General features: G+C 39.0%; 1 protein-coding gene across 4 annotated transcripts in view; it reads right to left on the reverse strand.

Annotated features, from left to right (window-relative positions):
• The window catches only part of RALGAPA2 (Ral GTPase activating protein catalytic subunit alpha 2), a 164,378-nt gene that overhangs the window by 14,202 nt on the left and 132,351 nt on the right, over positions 1 to 17,825 (reverse strand). For all 4 annotated transcript variants that reach the window (XM_026700983.2, XM_087930639.1, XM_087930642.1 and 1 more), the window contains one exon: positions 5,568 to 5,689. In XM_026700983.2, coding sequence (XP_026556768.1) covers positions 5,568 to 5,689 — 122 coding nt within the window. The remainder of the gene's footprint in view (positions 1 to 5,567; positions 5,690 to 17,825) is intronic.

Raw genomic sequence — 17,825 nt, forward strand, 5'->3', positions numbered from 1 at the left:
ATAAAAGTCAATGGAATTCAATGGTTGCTGAATTTGGATTGTTTGTGGCAACAGAAAGGCTAAGCTAATGACATGTTTAACTGCCCCCTCCCCCACTCTGCCTGCTCTTCTCCTGCAACCTTTAGCCATTGTATAATTCAGAAATATTCTCTAAAAACAGTAAAAGAATAGACAGAATCAAAGAATTGTGGGATTTCAGAGGTTCGTAAAAATTTCAACCCTCTACAATGTGCAAGTAAATATATTTGATGTGTTGCTTCCAAGCCATGAATCCCACACATTACATGTGATATATGTGATATATCGAGTATATCTATCTATCTATCTATCTATCTATCTATCTATCTATCTATCTATCTATCTATCTATCTATCTATCATCTCCTCCTTAAATATATTGCATTTCTTCCTGTTGAAGAACACCTTTTTCAGGTATCCAGATTAAATTGCAATCTTGGCCTATCATCTTAAATCAGACTGATTCTTAGTAAAAGCATAAAAAAGAGGGTTTTTTTAAAATATAGCTATGTATGATACAGGATCCAACAACATCTCTATCAGAGTGGCTTGCAACACATAAATTACATTTAGTATACAGACTGGGAAATATCACAGAAAACAGTATCCTCCAGATGTAGGACTGAATAAAATGTTAGGAGGCAACACAATAAAGTTGATATTATTACCCTTTTTGCCCTGATATGACGTGGAAAAATATTGTAACAAATGTTAATAGGGACTAGTGATGGCAGGATCAGGGTGGAGGTGGATTTTGTCTAAATATGATACCAAGGCTGTTCTAATCACTTTGTGGGTGATGTATATTGAAAATTAGATGGGAGATATTTTGCTATATCTCATGAATCTCTTGTTAGCTTTCAATACCATCAACCACAGCAATCTGGCCTGCACAGGGATTTGAGGGAGGGCATCTTTTCAGAAGAGGGTGTAGGAGGATCTCTCTCTGAGACCTGGGCATCTCAGGGTTCTGTCTTGTCTTCTTTGCTTTTTAATATCTACAGGAAACCAACAAGGCAGGTCATTTAGGGCTTTGATACAGAATGCCATCAATATACTGATGCAGCTCTATTGTTTCTTAAATCTAATTCTGAGAAAACAATCAGTATCCTTGAATGTTGCTTAGATTTAATAATGGTCTGGGTAAGGGAGAACAAGCTGAAAATAAATTCAAGTAAGATTAGACAACTCATGACCTGTTCGGTCATCATTTCAGAGATATTTCCTTTCCTGATTCCTCAATGCCTTCAATAATAGCATTACTTCTAATGCACTTAAAAAAAACAGCCCTTAAAAATTCAAGGACATATTCAGAGATGTATCTGTCTTGAAGTCGGAATGGGACAACTTGCTGATGTCACCTTGCCACTGCCACCTCATCACCACCTCACCACCATCACCTAGCCATGGCCACCTTGCCACGGGACATCTCAGCCCACCCAGCTCACTGTGGGGACAACTTGCTGTGATTCTGGACCTTCCACTCTGGTTTCCAGTTTAAGGGAGGCAAAAGTTCTGACCAGCACCCACCAACAAATTGCAGGCTAAGTGGGAGTTATTGTTCCGTGCACATGCACACCTGTGTGCGTGTGCACACACACACCATTCTGAGCGGACCTTGCGGTCTTTTATCTGCATCTGAGCTGCACCCTTTTGCCTCCCTTAAGCTGGGCCAGCTTTGGAAACCAAGCAGAAAGCTCAGGCTTACAGCAAGTTCTCCTGGTAGCAAGTTGGCCGGGGTGAAGTGTCCTTGCAGGGGCAAGTTCTCATAGACCTCTTGAAAGTAGCCTACATTGAACTGAATAGTCCACTGAAATATCAGGATTTTCCCCTAGGAAACTGTTATGACGTTTTATGTCATAGTGTGCTTTATAACATTTATCAAATTTCAATTCCATGGGAATCATGGATCCCAGTTTTTGGTTGCATACTGCAAATTAGCCTATTTGAGGTATCTTGATTAAAAAGGTTTTACATTATAGTGCTCCATTTCGCCCTATTAAAGATTACAGGCATGAAGGTTTTAGTAAATATATAGATAGAGATGCTGTTGGTATGGAGACTGGATTCAGAGGCTGAGATAACCCCTGATTTGATGAGGTTGCATTCTTCCTATAAGTACAGGTTTATCGTTTGGGGCTACTCTAAATTTGCAACTTACTCCTCCTCCCACTTTTCTCTATTTTTTTAATTCCCTCTTTTGCATTTTTAAAATGTACTTTCTAGTATTTCAACTTGTTTTGTTTTAGTCCCTTTTTCTTCCCTTATCAACACGTATAAAACACATATATCCATATTCATTCATACACATACCTCCTCCCCCCAGTAATAACACAATGTAGATCAGGGGTGTCAAACTTGATTTCATTGGGGGCCGCATCAGGTTGGTGTTTGACCTCAGGGGGATTGGGGTGGATGTGGCCAGCTCAACATCACTTGTGTCAGGGTGTCTGTGGCAGCCCAAGTGCTCTGCCAGCAAAAACAGGCTCGTGAGCTCTGTTTCCAGCTACAATAGCTTTCTGCAATCCTGTGCCAGTGAAAATGGAGCTCAGGAGGGCTGCCCGAGTTTTTGCTGGCAGAGGCACCACAGTCCAGTCCCTTGCTACTTCCAGGGTGGCCCCGTGGGCCAGATCTAAGCACCCGGCAGCTGGATGCGTCCTACGGGCCTTGAGTTTGACATGCCTGATGTAGATTAATATAAAACCAATCTTCAACTCCATATTAATCAAGGCATTTCATTATTCAATCCAATCCAACTTTATTATATCTTTTTTTGACTCAACAATTGTAAAATAACCTTTTCCTCTCACATTCATTGTTTTGTCTTTTAAAATTACTGGCTGAATCATAAAGACAGACAGGCAAACTCTACAAAGGCTTCCATACAAAGTTTCTTTATTGGGTCACAAGCAACTCACGGTTATGTTGAGATTCATCTAATGTCCAATTGTTTGCACAGTTGACTTCATAGTGTGAAATTATAGTGATCTTCATCCCATAACAAAGGAACAAAGGGTGAAACACCAGCATGGAGCTGGGGTCCAAGCAAGAGTAAAGGAAACTCCCCAACCCAACCAAGGGACAATTCAGTGACTAATCAGGATTACAGATATGACCACATGACATGAACTACATTTCCCATGATGCATTAACTACGTTTACCATGAGGCATTCCCTTAAGGGGACAGCTCCCAATTCCTAACTAACTTTCCCAATTCCCAATTAATTATATACTGTCTGGACAGCACATTCATACAATTTCAATAACCTGTTGAAAAGCAAAAACCTAGTCTGACATTTTCTGCCCAGCATAAAACTGCACTGAGCTTCCCAAATTTCGTCCATTCTAGTGCTTGTACTCTTTCAATCAAAATTTTATTGCACACCTTCCCAGCTACACTTAATAGGTTTCTCTGCATTTTGTCTAGTATAGGGGTGTCAAACTCAAGGCCCGGGGGCCAGATGTGACCCTCGGGGTGCTTAGATCCAGCCCTTGGGGCTGCTCTGGAAACAGTGAAGGACTGGCCTGCAGTGCCTCCACCAGTAAAAAGAGAGCTTGGGAGGGCCGTGAGCAGCCCTCCCAAGTTCTGCTTTTGCTGGCACAGGGGTGCGAGGCTGTCACAGCCAAAAACAGAGATTGTGAGTCCATTTTCGCTGACAGAGCACTTGGGCCACCACAGACATCCCCAACACGAGCGATGTCGAGTTGCCCATGTCCACCCTGGCCCCCCAAGGGCAAACACAACCCTGATGCGGCCCTCAATGAAATTGAGTTTGACACTCCTGATCTAGCACAAGGGCATGGACACACCATAAGTACACTTGATCTTAGCCAAAAGGCTGAGGACCAATGACATGCCATAAATAAATCACATCCATAGCTTAACTTTTTCCCAAAACCTGTACCTGCAATCTTACCATTAAGCATGTTGAATATTCTCTCAATGTATTGAACAATGCTGGCTGAAAGGGAGAGAGATTTGATTGGCTCATTAATTTGAATTTTATGAGATATGCTGCCCTGTATTTAAACTGACTAATTAACTTTCATATCTAAATTTCTGGAAATGTTTTCTCCCCTTTCATTACATGAATTCCAGAATGGCCAAATAGAATTATATATAAGTCATATGTATGTGATTTGTATTTCAGCTAGATGCAGGCTGAATCTCAGTTCTCCATAATCAATTTTTTAACTTTCATGAATGGATTTTTATAATGTATTCTTTTTAATCATTCTACTACTATTGTTACATAAATAGTTCAGTTGTTCACAAAGCTCAAATCATAAATTGTTCTATAAAATTATGAAACTCTTTCATAAGGCAATGGCAAATAACCTGTGTTTGATAGAATATATAAATAATATATACAAATCAATTCGCAGCTGCACATTTTAATAGAGAAAAGATTAATCAAAGCTTTATTTATAAGCTTGCCTAGTGTTGTTTAGTATTCCAGTTCAACAAAGATCAATAGAGGCCATTCCCGTCTCTTGACGCCTCTCCAGGAAGCAGAGGTGCGATTATGTAAATAGCACTAGTTCCTCTATACTTCTGCCAGCTTGCTTATCTCCAAAGCCTTCTGCCTGCTGCCATTGGCGACCAATACAGTATGTGCTTCTATCCCATATCTCTTAACAAAGCTCAAGAAGTACAGCCAGTCATGTTAAACCGTGATGCATGTCTAGTTTTATTTGTAAAGTGATTCATTTCAGTACCTTTAATCTCTGTTGTATTTAGTTCATATATAAAAAAAGCTGATCAGTTAAAAAAAAAAAAAGAAAACAGATGCATCCAGACATTCACTGGTGTGAGGGATAATCCATTGACTTAACAATGCAACACAGCATTGCAATATAATTAGGAAATGTCAGTGTCAGAAGATGGACATTGACTATACTGAATAAAGGAATGTTCTTCTAGAAAGGCACCTGGTTTGTTTGCTATTCTTTTGCAAGACAGCAGTAAATCATAAAATGGACCATCAAAATAAAACAATTATGTTTTAAAATTACAAAATAATTAAATAAATTTCTCATAAAAACAGGGTTACAATAAATTGAATATCTAAGCACAGATATTGCCTGACAAAATATTGTATTTATCTTCCATTCTCCTAGCATAATCTTCATTTAACATTACTAGCAATGGCTCCTACTGTGAGGGTCTATTTTTTTATAAGAGTGCACTGGTTCACAAATAGCTTTTGCACAACATATTCTCAGCTCAGCAAGAAGTCTACACTCTTGAATGAACCAGAACACATTAGTGAGAGAAAGTTCATTAACCTTGCTAGATTCGGAGGGTTAACAGGATAGTGAAAAAGGAATTGAGTGAAAAGGTCTGTTACAAAACAAATTAAAATGAATGCCATCATTCCTTTTGATATTCATTAGCTAATTCACAGAGAAAGTGTTTTTTTTTAATTTGCAGCTCTTTATAAGTGAAAAACAGGTGTACACCTGCTGTTCAAATCATTCTTAGTGATGATGATAATAATAGTAATAGTAGTAACTGCAGTACTAATAAATACAATACAGAGACTTACCACATCCATTACGGGAGTAACTGGGAGAGGGAGAGAAAACCTGAGCAGCAAAATCTTCAAATGACAATAGTTCTTTATGATTCCGGATTATTTCATCAAGATATATTGCTCTTTCCTCATAACTGTTGGAAATGGGTTAAGGAAATACATTCTGTTACCGAGCCTTAACTATTCAACTTTGTTTTTAATACATAATATACAGAAAGCAAAGCATACTATAGTTGCTACGGTGTATTTCCAAAGCAACAGAATTCTAATTGTTGCAGTCATTAAGATTTAGACTTTTTCATATGTAATATTTCATATGTAATATTATGTGATATAATGTAATATTTTCAGTACTAAGCAAATTATAGTATTAAAAACACCGGTTTTCAAATTAAATGTAGTGGGTCTTCATCAGTTATAAAGTAAAATTATGTAATAATGAGGAAAAGCGTTATAGTAGATATATACATGCACACGTACTCTGCCTTAATATGAATATAGACATGCACATACATTTGAGATATTATGACAGGAAAAGAATTATAAATGTTACTTTATTTAAAATAAGAATGTGTGTGTGTGTGTGTGTGTGTGTGTGTGTGTGTGTGTATGATATTTAGGTTTCTTTGGGTATTTTCCACGTCTTAATATTTGTGCTTTTATTATAGCGACGTTTCTGCAGAATCTCATCTGCCATCCTCAGGCTTGTGTATTGGGTTCTTTTTAATCTTGTGTGTCAGGCTTAGCCAAATATCTAGCAAAACAGTTACAGCCCCATGCTGAAGCAAGCAGCTTCACATGTACAAAACTCATACCACTTCTTAGAAATGATCAAAAATCTACATGTGGAACAAAGAGACCTGCTAGTAAGTTTCGATGTGGTTTCACTATTCACCCAAGTCCCAGTGAAAGAAACCATACAAATCATCAAAAACAAATACAAACCACCCAAGCACCTCATGGAACTAACAGAATACTGCTTAACCAACATATATTTCATATACAAAGGACAAAGATCCAAGCAGTTCGAAGGAGCCCCCATGGGATCACCACTGTCACCCGTTATTGCAAATCTGTTCATAGAAGAATTTGAATCTAGAGCCCTGGCAAATGCCACCCACAAACCCAAACTATGGCTAAGATACATCGATGACACATTGGTTATTTGGCCCGATGGAAAAGAAAACCTAAACAATTTCCTAACACAACTAAACAATACACACCCCAAAATCAAGTTCACCATGGAAACGGAAACAAACAACTACTATTCCTAGATGTAGTAATCTACAAAACAACAGATGGCATACTAGGACACATCATATACCAGAAGAAAACACACACCAACCGCTACCTAAACGCTCAATCCCACCACCACCCAGCACAAATAAACTCCGTAGCCAAAACACTAATTACCAGAACCAAACGCCTGACAGACAAGGCACACATAAAGACTGAACTATGTACCCTGACCCAAATACTAATAGCTAACGGCTTCCACAAAAACAAAATCACGGACCTGATCCACAAAAACACACTGAAACACAATAGAGACCCAGAAGATGAACAAACCTATGGAACAGCTGTCCTGCCCTACATAAGAAGAACAATAGACAAAATCAGCAAGATACTACGCAGGCATCACATCAAGACTGCCTTCAAAACGAACAAAAAAATAACAACCATCCTAAGAAACCCCAAAGATAAAATTGACTTAGAAAACCAAGGCATATATGAAGTACCCTGAGCATCATGCCCTGCCACATACATAGGACAAACCAACAGAAGGATAAGTACCCACCTTGAAGAACACAAGAATGCAATAAAAAAGCTGGAACACATTTCCTCACTAGTCCAACATATGAAAGCCACAGGTCATAGCATCGACTTCAGTGGCACCAAAACCCTAGCTACTACAGAAAACCCCGGCTACAGAATCATCAGAGAAGCCATAGAAATTGATAAAAGACCTAATAGTATTAATAGAAGAGATGACTCCACCAGACTATCAATCATCTGGAAGCCTGCACTCACAAACAAACAAATCTCTATACCACAATCCAGGCAAGAACCTGGACACAAACAACTCCCCCCACCCTGTACCTCCAGCCCAAACACGCCTCAGCTACTCAAATAAAATCTAGCTTCCTAATAAATAATTATTGGCCATTCACAAGAAACCAGCTGCACTAAGAAACCCCAATGCACAAAACACAATGTTGCCAACCAATCAAGAACACAGCAACTCGAAGACCAATAAAAACAGACCTAGACTCCCAGCCAATCAAGATGAGGAAAAAACCATTCAAATAAAGCGGAAAGCCAGCACCAAATGTAAACAAAAAATGGCTGCTAAGCCTGACACACAAGATTAAAAAGAACCCAATACACAAGCCTGAGGATGGAAGATGAGATTCTGCTGAAACGTCGCTATAATAAAAGCACAAATATTAAGACGTGGAAAATACCCAAAGAAACCTAAATACCATACATATAAATACCCATGAAAACATAAGAAAACTATCTATATCTATATCTATATCTATATCTATCTATCTATCTATCTATCTATCTATCTATCTATCTATCTATCTATCTATCTATCTATCTTCTGAGGTTTTCACAGGTATTTGTATGTGGATCTTTGGTTATTCGGGTTTTCTCCCGCGTAAGATTGGAAGTATCTAGGCAAGCTCACATTACTCTGAGAAGCACAGAGCCGAAGACACAAGCCTGAAGATGATGAATGAGACTTCATCGAAACGTTGCCTAGATACTTCCAATCTTATGTGGGAGAAAACCCGAATAACCAAAGATCTCTCTCTCTCTCTCTCTCTCTCTCTGTGTGTGTGTGTGTGTATAAAATATTCTTAAGACATGCTAATGTTTCATGCCTGAGATTTTCCAGAAGGACTAGCAATTTCTTGAGCTAGTCAAAATTTAAAAATAGATCATGTGTATACTTTAGCCTTAAGTATCTAAAATTAAAGATGTTGCCTTTAATTAAAAATCAGTAACCGGGAACATACACCATATAAATGCATAATCAAAAGCTAGTCAGCAATAAAGCTTACCAGCATAATAAGCAGAAGCAACTTTCCAGCTGTCTTTACAGGACCCCTGCTTGTGACATCTTTTCATAGGGAAGACAGCAAATCTCTCTCTTTGTGTGCAGTTTCTAATTTCTTTGGTGATGAGTATAGTATTTTTTATATATCTAGTGCAGATAAATGTATCTTATATTGGATTTTATAACTTCAGTGGTCATTCATTATGTGGTCAATCAATAATAATATATATTGTTATTCAGATTGAAAATAGATTTTCAGTTGTATGCAGTGTTTTTTAAATATAAGAAAATTGGTTACTGTTATAAGACTCCTTCAGAGGTTGGAACAAATGGTAAATCTTTTACTGCACTCTTATCTGTGTATTTGTTACTCCTTAATATCTTACAAATGTGTTTTTTAATAGCACATTTCACTTTAAAAATACAACAGAAGCAACTTGTAAACCATTTCTAAAAGTTCGAATAATTTATTTCTTGGTCATTATTATTGAAATCAACGGATTATCACATACAACAAAATAAGGTCAACATGATTGTTTTAAGGTGTTTTTCCCCCCATATCTCTGTGCCATTATTGTGCAGTGACAGAAACTAACAGGGTATTTCACACTACATACCTGTTCATTTTTATCCCATTCCTCTGGTTTATTTATATCCCATTCCTAGGTATAGTTAGATATGCGTTTCTGTTATATGCTGAATTGCTGGTGACTCGATGCCAAACTTCTTAGGAGAGAGCCATACGCCTAGAACCTATTCTAAAGGGACTGATGGATGCCATTCACTTCTCATTATGAACATGCTTATTCTGCCTGGTGCTTGGCTGTTGCTAGGGATCTCAATTCCATACTGACACAGCAAGTGCTGGTCCTGAACAGCAGGATGTTAGGCCTGAGTGGCCGTCTGGTGCACAGACTTTCTGATACTAAGCTGGCACGTGCTGGCGCAGCAGGGGAAAGCCAAAGCGTGACAAATTACTGAAAGAGCTAAGCTAAACTTATGGTTGAAAACCACCTGAGCCTAGGGACCTCTGTGGGCTTGCCATCTCTTCTCAATTCCTTCCCCCCCTCCTTTAAATGCATGGTCTGCATGCGGCCTCACTTTTGTGGAAGCAGTTAAAATAAACCTTGTTTCCGTGCTATGTCGCTAAACATAAAAAATGGAAGAGAAGATATAATGATTTTGGGGGGGGAGGAGAGGCAGGGATGTATTGTATCAGTCTGATTAGCCAATTATTTTAAACAATGAAATCAATAATAGTACTTCAGAGGAGCATAAGCATTTACCCATTAGTAACTACCAATGATTAGCAACAACATCTGGAAATTATTATAGATTTGCAAAATAATATCTCCTCCCCACCCCTGGACATACATTGGGATAGGCAAAGATGAAGTTTTTAGTTTCAGTGAAACTAATCTCCAAGCACTCTTCCAAGTAGCTTTCTTGGTAGCTATGTGGAAGTATTATTGCTACTGTTCTCTGATTTAGATTTAAATTTCTCAGTCTAGCATACAATGGTTGTATTCCCTAGTTAATTGTCATCAAACTAAATTCTGCTCTGGTTGGGCAGTATTTCCAGTGGTAAATTGTCTAAATAATAATAATAATAAATTTTTTAAAAAGTTTGCTTAAGTTAATATAGGGAAAATTTCTAATTAGACAGTAATGAATAAGTTTAAATCAGTATTTCCTGTATATTAAAAAAGAATGTAAAAAACCATCTATATTCACTCGCAGTAAAGCCAATAAAATTAAAATTCCAGTCCATTTTTTATCTTAATTTTAGATAATTTATAGTATTCTTAGGTTATTCTATATCAGGGGTCCCCAACCTTTTGGACCTCAGGCATCACTAAATTCATAATTTTAAATCCTGCGGACCACTAATATGAATCCGGAGTGCCGCTCACTGAAGCGCCTGGACTCCCAGTGACAGGATGGGGTCCTTCAGGCACTTGACTTGATTGTTTCTGCAACTTTAAATACTCAAAGAGTCATTTGGACCCGTTTCCCACAGAAAACAAAACACCGGGATCTCTCATCTCTCAGTATTTCTCTCTCATCCCACTTGCTCTGTATCTCTCCCTTTCTCTCTCTCTCTCTCTCTCATCTTTCTCATCTCACAGGCCAGCCAGTGTCTTGGGGCAGAGAGGAAGTTGCGCATCTCCCAGTCAGCAGCACCAACAAGGGCCGGAAGAAATACCCGCGAGACCCACCAAGAGATGAAGCTTTGCTCCCACTCTGGAATAGTGGGAATATGGAATGAATCTCCATCCCTCGCCTTTCCCTTCTCAGGCCAGGCGCAGGAGTGACTGGGAGGGGAGAGCTGGGGCGGGGCCAGCTAGTGGTGGATTCAACTGACAGGAAGCCACAGCGGCGGAAAGAAAGAGCCACAGGTTGCAGGCACCTGTTGCTTTGGACTGCCTGCACCGCCACCCTCCCTTTTTGCTGCAACAGCACCATTACCTTGTTCTGGCGAGGGCTGCGCTACTTGCAGGATGCACCACCTGCATAGTTGCAAGTTGCACATACCTCCCTCTACGGTGGAGAATTCCAGCCCCACCATGAGCTGCCTGGCCGGTCCCATATCCCGGAGCAGCTCCCCTACCCAGCTGCGCTGTGGACCACCAACGTTTTCTCACAGACCACCAGTGGTCCGCAGACCACCACTTGGGGACCTCCGTTCTAGATTAAGTAATCACTAGGTATTAAGTAAGACATAGCATAATAAGGTGTATCTTAATTTCATTTTAATTAAAATCAATGAATGTTAACAATTTAAGGGATAGTAAGATTTCAGTGGATTTGGTGTAGTGGTTAAGGTACCAGTCTAGAAATCAGGAGACCGGGAGTTCTAGTTCTGCTTTGGGCACAAAAACAGCTGGGTAATTTGGGCCAAGATTTCAAGGCTCCTCATAAAATTATACCCAATTTGGCTAAGTTATTTTCTGAGTGCAAATCATGCATAGTGATTTAGGACTGGCTGCAGTATGGATGCTGCCTAGCCAGGCGTATCTTTTAGTCTGGCATATCTGAGAATTGTACTTGGAAATCACTACCTGTCTTTTGGACCCACATTCTTTCTGATTATTAAAAGCTGTTAAAAGGATTTGTGTCAGGGACGGAGAACTTTTTTTGGCCATATTTTTTAATTGCATTCACATGTGTGTAACAACCTAGGAGCTACGTGCTAGGATTGATTAGTATCCAAGCAACATTCTGAGTGGCCCTTTCTTTCTCTATCAGCATTAACCATTCACAATTTCCCTGGTATTATTTGCTGCCTGCCAGGAAAAGAAGCGGAGGGGCTTGATCATAGGAATATTCTAAGACAAAAATGGGCAACCTTTTTTAGCTACTGCAGCTGCATCAGTTGACAGATTGATACAGTACACATGCATGTACATCCATTTTCTCTCTCACTCATTCACCACTGCATTGCACTCTTTTCCCAACAATCTTGATAAGGGGCATTAAGAGGAAGTGGAGAGTGTTATGCGTTTTTTATTTATTAGATGTACAATCTATGTTTTGTTTGTAAGTCAAGGCAGCCAACACCTTAATCACTACACCATGCTCCATTGGTTGGTAAATAAGAAAGAATTCTCCTTTCAAGTAGCTGAAATCATGCTGTAGGAATCCAGTGATCATAAGCCAGATAGCTGGAAGGAGGATGAATTTCTTTTTTCTTGTTCTGTGAACTTTTGCTCAAAATATACTGATTTCCCATACCAGTAGCAGCAGGAATCAGCATTCCTACATAAGGTTACAATGGGGTGGAAGCAACAAGTTTCCCCCAACATCCTATTTAACATTTCCTGTTGTCAATAGCAATAGAAAATGAATCATATATTCTCTTCTGGCACCTATATTGTTGGATTGCAATACTATTGTTAATGTTTGAAAAGAAGCTTTACACAAATAGAATGGATCATTACTATAAACATAATATACATCATGCATAACAACAAAACAGCACACAACTGCAAAGTTTTTGCTTTATTGTTTTGTGATATTCTCTACCATCTTAAGCAGTGTCTGCTCTGGCACCCTTCCATATGAAGCATATTGCTTATGATAAACAATACACGTTATAGATTTGTAATTGCAATATTATTCATATTTTGCTGTAGGAAACTAATGTTTTTTCTTAAGTTTTTTTCTGGGGAACAAGGAAATATTATTAGTGATTAGCAGCACTGTGGTTGCAAACCCTCATTACAGTTATCTATGAACATGAGTAGATTTTCAAAAATCACGCCAGGTAATTTTAATTTTACAACCACATATTACCTGCAAACCCAATAATTTCCATAACATTTTTCAATGATTGTGCTCAGATAACTTAGTTAACCCATTTTCTGTATTTGTGTAGTACTCTGAATTATTAACAAATCAGATGAACTTGGCTTGCAAAACAAAGTTTTACAAACAACAACAATAACCCTAAGGTTAATACCATCAAAACTTAATATGTACAAATCTAGCTGCTAGGTTTAAATTGATCTGGTTAGAATGTTGTGCAAACATCGCCAAAATCCACAGAAAATTTCCTTTAAGGACAATAATAAATCTTTATAAAAATCAAAATGTTGAACGCATGGGAAAAAATATTTTGGAAGGAAAACACTGCCAGAATGACTGGTTAGAACATCTCTTGCTCTAAAAGTTAGGTGTGTCAAACTCAAGGCCTGTGGGCTGCATCTAGCCTGCAGGGTGCTTAGATCTGGCCTGTGGGAACAGCCTGGAAACAGCAAAGGACCGGCCCGTGGTGCCTCTGCTAGCAAAAATGGAGCTCAGGCTCTGTTTTTGCTGGCAGAGGGCTGCAGGAGGCCGTCCAGGCCGAAAATGAGGCCCAGGGGGGCTGCACACAGCTCCCCAAGCTCCATTTTTGCTGGCGGAGGGCTATCAAAATAAACAAACAAAACAACAAGAGAAAGGTTTCCCCTTTTGCATTTGACCATGCAAGAAGGGACAGGAAAGGAGAAAGGGAAAGACGAAGAAAAAGGAAAGATGTGAAGAGAGCAAGGAAGGAAAAATAAGGAAAGAGGGGAAGGAAGAAGAAAGGAGAACAAAGAGGGAAGGAAAAAGAAGAAAAAAAGAAGGAAGGAAGATTATAATGAGAGTGAGGGAGGGCTCAAGGAAATCCTGTCTTAACACTTGGCCACCACAGGTGTCCTCGACATGAGTCCCATGTCACACCCACCATGGCCACACCCATTCCAGCTCTGCCCACCATGGGCACACACACACGGCCATGCCCCAGCCCACCCCCAGCCCTCCAAGGTCAAACACAACCCTGATATGGTCCTCAATGAAATCGAGTTTGACACTCCTGGTCTAAGTTGTGAAGTAATCCTAACACTAACAGGATATTACCCCCTACAGATCCAATCGATATAGCTGATCATCAAACCACAAACTATTATTGATCACAATAACCTTTTTGATGATAATTCATCAAATTTGCAGATGACACTAAACTGGCAGGAACCGCCAACGCCCCAGAAGATAAAATCCAAAAGGATCTTGACAGACTTGAATAATGGGCCCTATCCAACAAAATTAATCAATATGGAGAAAAGCAAAGTTTTACATTTAGGCAAGAAAAACCAAAAGTATAAGTACAGATTAAATGAGACCTGGTTCAAAAACTGTAACTGTGAGAGGGACCTTGTAGTCCTAGTGGATGATCACTTGAATATGAGCCAGCAGTGTACAGCCATGGCCAAAAAAGCTAATGCAATCCTGGGTTGTATAAATAGAATCAAGATCATGTGAAGTACTAGTACTTTATAAAATCCTAATAAGACCACATCTGGAATACTGCAACCAAGCACGGATGATAGGTAACATAAATGCAATATTTTATTTTGCCTTTGTTCTCCTATGGAACACCTGTATGCTCTATTCAGTTAAAACAGTATAACTTTTTCACTAAGGTTCTGTTTGATGGGATTCATGGTTGTTCCAACAAAGTTGATCCTGTGATCCATAAGATTGCCTACTATTGATAAACAGTTAAGACTGCTGTCCTTCTCATGGTAACATCACAGACAGGTAATTACTAAAACAGCATGGACCTCTTTAATCTTTACCAAGCAGATGTTGATTCCCAACTAGGGTTTGAAAGGATTCCCATTGTTATAAACAGGCTCTAAGTGACTTCATCTAGATAATGTAAAATAAAAGCAAACTGAAGATAATTCAATGTATTTACAGCAGCTGCTGCCTGTGTTCTGCAATTACAGACAAATCAAACTAAGTAATTATAATTGTATAATTGCATCAAGAGAGAAGGCATATCACACAGTAGCCAATATTTATTCCTTTACTGAAAAAATAATCTGGTACATTGAACTCCCGGTGAGGTAAGGCAAGCTAATGCCCACATTTTCTCTGCTCCATGTGGATTGCAGAGGCATTTCAATCAAAAAGGCAACTGCATGTAAGATCCACATTGCTGAAATTCTCTCTGGAGGAAGAGTGATCTGGGGTTGGCCCACATGTATGTCAGACAGTTGATTTTTATGAGCAGACAACAGAAACAGGGGTGGGATGTTACTGGTTCTGCCCAGCTCTATAGAACCGGTAGCTCTAAAGAGCAGCAGACACCGAAATGGTTCTGTGTTTGCTGCTGTTTGGCCCACCCGCCTGCCCGGGCTCTTACCTGTCCTTTATTTCCTGCTTTTTCAACCTCAACTGCTTTGCGCGACACAGCTGAGGTTGAAAAAGCAGGAAAAAAGAAGTTTTTCAAATGCTGTGCACCCACACACCGTGCTTTTCAGCTATCTGGACACCACAGCTTAAGAATTTTTACACGTGCGAGCAGCATAGTCACTGAACCGGTAGTAACACCGATTGAATCCCACTCCTGAACAGTAACCATCATTTTCACAGCCGCTTGCAATCAGCCAGGAGTTGCAGGTTCCATCACTGGACGTGGTTCCCTTCAGTCCATTTAAAATAAGAAAAAGATGTCTTTTCAGTTTTGTAAGATGTTTTGGGGTAACTTTTTGCAATATACAGCAAAGGAATGACTTTAGTGTTATTTCTAAACAGTTTAAATGCTAAGGCTTTGTGAAACTGATTTAGAGATTTAAAGATTTTGAAATTAATTAGAGATCTCCCCCCATGGGAGAAAAATCTTTCTTGTTTGCATTTCAATGCAAAACAAGACTTCAAAGCTCAGTTCTAAGATATACCATATGATGGCTATCTTATAGAAAACTTTTGGTCTATGAGTATATGAAGAGCTTGAGTTTTTTAACTTTACTGGAACTAAAAGTTGTTATGGATCATGAACAAATTCTTTTGAGGTGGACTCCGTCTGTCTTTGAGTTCACAGGAAATGATTCTGGTATGAAATCTGCTGCCCAACAGATCAACCACCTTCTGTCATAACACAAGTTTAATACTGTTTTTAAAAACAACCAAATCAGACTGATAAAATGAATTGAGTCCCTTGTGGTATCTCATAAGAGTGGTTATTGTCACATCATTTCACTCAGAGGTGGTATTCAGCAGGTTCTGACCAGTTCTGGAAAACCGGTAGCAGAAATTTTGAGTAGTTCGCCCACAGAACCGATAGTAAAAATTTGAATCCCACCACTGATTTCACTGTTCAGTCTTGTACAAAACTAGTAAGGGCAGAAAAAAAATATTTACAATTCCAGTCTTACATATTTGTCACAAAATAAATAATTCTAAACTTCTCCCAAATAAGGTATATGTCACATCACAGAATTCCATGCTTGGGAATAGAGGAAGAAATAATGACCTGAGCTTAGTAATCTGACAATAAGCAGATACCGATTAAACCCTTAACCTTTGATCTACACAATACTGCCCTTATAGTCAATAGATTATGAGATGCTGAAGAATCAGTGCTGAAGTCACACTTTCAATTAATCTGTAATTTGCTGTATTTGCAGGATTACATCATGACACATTTTGTCAGTTGCCTCTGCAGATGCCCATGATGCTATATAGACCCTCCCCAAACCCCCTTCATTTTGCCAGGGCATAGATGTGCCAGGAACTACTTAAGTGTATAGCTTTAAAATATGAAGCAATTTCATCTGTTCTCAGGAAATAAATGAACTATTACATCTAAGAATATCAGCTAAGAAAAATATTTCACATATGGCTGCATTTTTTATTTGAAAGTGGGAAACCCACATCTGCTCTACAACAGAAAATAAAACATCTCCTAAGAATGCAAAAGTAGCACATTTACTTCCCTGTAACATTCAGTGAGGCCTAGGAGAACACCTATACTCTCACATTTAATGGCTTTTTGCTTGTGGTTGCATTTTAATTATATCTGCTACTCATATTCAAAATAACAAATTCCCCCAAAATGTTTCATGTTAACTTTTAAACATTATTGAATACTTTAAACTATTACTACTCATTTGATAGTACAATTGTTAATAGGTATAAATGATTATCACAATGTACCCAATCCTTACTGTAATCAGATTTGAAAAGTTAATGTTTTATTGATTTGCTTATGGATAAGGGATGGGAATGTGGGATGAAGAGATATTGATAACCTTATACAGGCTGAAGAGTTACTAACTTTGCCTATACTTCTCATAATGAAGGTTGGAAGTCACTTCTTTATATCAAAATTTCCAATAAAAATTATAAATAAAAATTCTCTCCGGCCAAAATGTCTGGGGGCAAGAGAGTTTAACCACCACCAGAAATATTCTTGTTTTGTTGGAAGTAAAAGCCATGTTTTATTCAGAAAATTAATACACAAAAGGTAAGCCATGCACACAGCAATTCTCTCTTGCAGAGACTCACTTTCTTCTCCCCCACCTCCATAAACACACAAACACGGGACTTCTGGTTTGGGTCTCTTCAACAACAGACCGAAATTCGCAATTGTGCGCGGTTTCGATCTGTGCTCACCGCTGGAGCGCCCCGATCCTTTGGATTCAGGGCTGAAGCCACTCCATAGAGGTGGTGAAGAGGGGGGAGATTGCTAGCCAAGTGGAGGGAAGCCGCATCTCTCCTCCCTGGCTGGTCTAAACTCCCTTCCCCGAAGGCGGTTGCAGCGGTGGTCAGAAATGGCCACCTTAAAGAAGAACCCAACTGGATAAGATTGTGCAGGAGGAAGACAAAGAGGAAAGCAGGACAGACCAGGCTAAACAACAGAGAACATCTAAGCAAGGTACCCTGAATTTAAA

Source organism: Pseudonaja textilis, chromosome 3, assembly GCF_049901715.1.
Source record: "Pseudonaja textilis isolate UNSWEBS1 chromosome 3, rPseTex1.2, whole genome shotgun sequence".
NCBI lineage: Eukaryota > Metazoa > Chordata > Lepidosauria > Squamata > Elapidae > Pseudonaja > Pseudonaja textilis.